At 37.0% G+C, this 4,633-nt stretch overlaps 1 protein-coding gene across 1 annotated transcript in view; it reads left to right on the top strand.

Moving 5' to 3' along the window:
- The first annotated feature begins 1,101 nt into the window (after positions 1-1,101).
- The window catches only part of LOC109537189 (G protein alpha i subunit), a 7,847-nt gene continuing 4,315 nt past the window's right edge, over positions 1,102-4,633 (top strand). The window contains exons 1-2 of the mRNA XM_019903790.2: positions 1,102-1,347; positions 1,407-1,591. Of these exons, the coding sequence (XP_019759349.1) occupies positions 1,227-1,347; positions 1,407-1,591 (306 nt within the window). The 5' untranslated portion in view covers positions 1,102-1,226. The remainder of the gene's footprint in view (positions 1,348-1,406; positions 1,592-4,633) is intronic.

Here is a 4,633-nt window from a genome sequence, read left to right as displayed (position 1 = left end):
ATAGAGTAAAGTAGCCGATTGCGGAATACTGCTTCGTTTTTTGAAAAAGTCAAAATAAAAACGTTAACATTATTATACGCACTGTGGAATATACAGGGTGGCTTTTAGTGCGAGAAAGTCTATTATTTCCGTTGATGTTGAGCTTTCGAAAAATAGTTTCATATAAAATTTGTTGACGCACAAAGTGCGCACATTTTAAAAATACCTTATATGATACAGAGTGCCTTAAAAAGCGAGGCAAGATCAAAGTGTATTTTTTTAAATAGAACTACTTATTTGTTATCAGCTCATGGAATGCAGATTGAAACGCTGTATATGCACCGTAAATTGTTTTTCTCTTACTTGCGACGTTGGCAGATTATCGCGATTTTAGTAAAAGTTTGCTTAAAAACATGGTATCTAAAAATTCATTGTAGAAGCAAAAAAAAGCAGTTTTTTTACAATTTGATAGACAATTTACAACGTTGCAATTTTGCATTTACACTTTATGTGCTGTGAAATCAACCGATTTCAAATTATAATTTATTTAATTTAAAAATTTCCATAAGTTGCTACATTTTGTGTATTTTTGGCTATGGAAGTCAATAAATAAGTGTTGCAGTTATAAGTAAGATAATAATACATTCTGAAAAAATTTTTCAAATGAACTACTGCTTATTTAGCAAGCAGTTCGAAGTGGCTTTCTGCTATTTGCATACTATTTGGGGGTGTTAAATTTTCGCTTAACATTTGATAAAGAGGCATTTAGAACACTTGAGGTTCAATTTACTAATTTAACAATATTATTTGATCTAATAATATGCCGGTTCGACATAATTTAACCGAACAGAACTGTGCCTTTGTTTTACAGTGCTTCAAATGTTACTTACTTAGATTGTAGTGAGTGTGTGTTATACTACTGTAAGAAGCGCCCCTTTTCTAAAATATCACCGCACGCCCCTGCTCTGTACATATCTGGTAAATATTAGAAATACATTCCCACACAGATGGCGCGATTCGTTCGGCCCCAATACCAGCTCTCTTTGTTCAAATCCATGCAACCGAAAGAGACATACCTGATGGGAATGGCAGCCAACATAACAAATCGTAAAACACCAAGGCAAATGAGTCAATATTGGGAAAATCTCAGCCATGGCCACAGCTAACCGACGTTTACGGACGGGTGGAGTCTCTTCATGTTGTTTTTAGCAACAAGTGTCAATATAGCCTAGTTTTTAACAAATATAATGGGTTGTGCTGTGAGTACAACGGGGGATAAAGCCGCCCAGGCACGGTCAAAGAAAATTGATCGCGACCTAAGGGCAGATGGAGAAAGAGCCGCTGGTGAAGTCAAACTTCTTCTACTAGGTACCCATTGAATACTGTGTGTGGTGTTGTGTTTATATCTTACTGGGCTGACTTAATAGGGGCTGGAGAATCCGGCAAAAGTACCATAGCGAAGCAGATGAAGATTATCCATGAATTAGGTTATTCCAAGGAAGAGTGCGAGCAGTATCGGCCAGTTGTTTACAGCAATACAATTCAGAGTCTCATGGCCATTATCAGAGCTATGGGGCAGTTAGGAATTGATTTTGCTGAACCCAGTAAAACCGTAAGTTGTGCTTTTATTCATGTAAATTCTGCTGATACTCAAGGGAGGCCTACGCTGCTGCATATCTCTGTCTGTACATTGATATATTCTGTATTGAATACATTGTGCAAATATGGCATGCATAATGCAAAATTTGATGTCCTTAACAAAATTGATGACAAACCGCAATTCAATCAATATATATATATTCAGTACATGAAATATCACTATTAAGTCCATCCTGTTTACATGCTAACCAGCATGACATTGCAAGAGACATTCGTAGAAATTGCTCTCGATTCATTGTTTAATTGCAACTACAATCTCTAATTAAAATACTTGAAGAGCAATTCTCAAACGATCTGGCGAATAATTGTGGCGTGGGAATTTGTCATAAACAGAACTTAAGCCGAAGAACGATTAATATAGAATTATCTCTGTAATCCGAATCAATAATTGCAAGAGCAAAATGGTATTAACGAAATTTAAATCTTGAATTAAACTGTAATCAAAATTTCTTTATTTTTAGTGCTTAATTTTATTTGCTAATTGGAAAATTTCTTACGTAAAGGATATGCATACATTAAAAGAATAACTGTGTACATCAATGGATTAATTTTTGTACGTTCAAATCATGTGTGAATCTAGGTTGGTGGAAAAAGTTGTTGTTTAGTATTTTTTTGCTCTGCCTTAAAAGCTCGTTTTCTCGTTTCTGTTAAAGTTGCCTCCCTGTGAGAAGTACGTTGATGCTTTTTTTTTGTTTTCGTCCGTTTCGTCAGAGCTAGAGCGAAGTTCATCTTAAACATGTTCCAAAATATCCATAACCCAATTAATTATTAATTAATTAACTTCGTGCTTTCTGAAATCCCTGCCGATTTGGTTTAACAATCCAGTAGCATCCGTTACTTTTGTCTACGCCTTGTAATGCTTCTCTATGTTTCCACGCAGGCAATGAAAGAAGGTCTTCCTCATCGTCAACCGCCAACTTGTTGCTCAATGAGTTTATTCTATGACTTCGTATAAGTTTGTTTTCCCAAGCCTTAGCCAGTTCAATCACAACATCTTTTAGATTAATTTTCTAAAATTCTGTATATCTCCCCACTTTCAGAATCGAAAATCCGTTTTAAGAGACATTTTTGTAATGCAACTTAACCGCTTGAATCACATTTTGTTCCATGGGTTGCACTAAAGGCGCAACAGGTGGCAAAAACATTGCAACAATTTGTTTGTCATCTGAAAACAAGGCTTCTGGGTCCCCTGGCCCATTGTCTAAAATTGGAAGAGTCTTTGCATGTAAATTTATCTCGTATTTTTTGCGAACTGCAGGAACAAAATCTGTGTAGAACCATTTTCAAAAAAAACATCTTTGGATGTCTTCTGTCCTTGGTAAGTCGGTAACTATTCATTTCCGAAAGAAGGCGGCTTTATAGATTTGCCTAACACTAACAATGTCATTTTATGAGTCCCAGAGGCGTTTGAACAAGGCATAAATGTAATACTCTCCTTGCTCATGTTCCTACTTGGGGGTGATGCCTCAGATTGACCAGCAAGTGTCTTGAGGGAGTAATTTCTGCTACTGTCAACTGCATTTTCCGGACTTAGTCTCGAAGCAGTACTTTGAATGGCCTACGGCTCCCTCGTCACTGGATAATTTAGCGCCTCTGATGAATAGTTGTCCAATCCCCTATCGGTTTTTAAATTTATCAAGCCATCCAGCACTCGCATCAACATTTCTGTTTTTTCCTTAAAATGTTTCCTGACTTTGAAGGACAAACATTTCGGAGGTGGGGATCTGTCTCGACTCGCACTGTTCGGACTATAACGGAAGATTCCGGACGTTCTGATTTAAAGGGTTTTACTGTATATTTAATACCGTTACAAATTTTGCAAATTTATTTCAATTTATTTAACAAAACAAATTACATAGTAATCCTAAAGAGAGAGGCAAGCTATCTGTACATAGGCTGGCTGCTCTAAAAACTAACATACATTGATAGAAAATTTTAAGGGATTTCATATTTATAGAACAATCTAGCCAATTGATCCTCAGCTTACGCCAATAAATATGACTTTTAGTGTTTTTTATATTTTCTTTTTATGATTCAGCACTTTTAGGTCATTAGATATACTATTGAATGTTTTAACTTATTGGGTATTTTTATATCTAAATAGCGTTATCGATATAGCGAAAACTTTCCGTTGCGGCTCACAGCGGAAGATAATATGCATGTACTTAAATATTCAAGTAAATTATGCTTTATTAATTACAATTATAATCTTTTCCAATGCAAACAAAGAATGATATTGCTGTGCATTTTTATTGACGCATGGAGTTTTGAAAACAGCAGTTGCATTTATGCGATGAAATAGTCGAGTTCTTGAGCAGAAACTAAGTAATCCTGGATTGCTACTTCAGAACTTAATCTACTACAGTTCACCCCCAAATCAAAAATATATACAGAGTGCTTCAGATTTAATCTCGATAACTTCAGGAATCGACAGAACCCGTTAAACTAATGTTCAATTATGATATGAACGGATTTCCTATCCCACTGGACTAAGAGGGCTGCCCATTGCTACTCCATCCGTCTGCTCAAAGAATTCGCTGTTCCACTGAAAGTAGGTTGTGGTTAGACAGTGTTCGAAGAGTTTGGCTATGTCTGGTGGAAATTCTCTCGCAACAAGTTCCATTGCCTCCCTGATTGGTACCATTGTTCACATTGTAGCAATGGGCAGCCCTCTTAGTCCAGTGATAGCCAACTATTTTATGGAAAAATTTGAAAAGAACGCTCTGGACACAGCCGTGAGAAAACCTAAGTGCTGGTTCCGCTATGTGGATGACACTTTTGTTGTTTGGGGCCATGGTCTGACTGAACTGGAAGACTTCCTGAGGCACCTCAACTCAATAAACCCTAAAATTCAATTCACTATGGAAGTGGAGAAGGATGGGCGACTGCCCTTTTTTGGATGTCTTGGTGACCAGAAAAGCCAACGGAAAGCTGGCCCACACAGTGTACAGGAAGCCGACACATACCGACCGGTACCTGCACAGTGGTTCAAACC

Source organism: Dendroctonus ponderosae, unplaced genomic scaffold (genome assembly GCF_020466585.1).
Source record: "Dendroctonus ponderosae isolate FM_Combo_2020 unplaced genomic scaffold, Dpon_F_20191213v2 Dpon_F_20191213_1, whole genome shotgun sequence".
NCBI classification, from domain to species: domain Eukaryota; kingdom Metazoa; phylum Arthropoda; class Insecta; order Coleoptera; family Curculionidae; genus Dendroctonus; species Dendroctonus ponderosae.
Note: the sequence above shows the minus strand (reverse complement) of the source record. Positions and strands in the feature narration are given on the sequence as shown.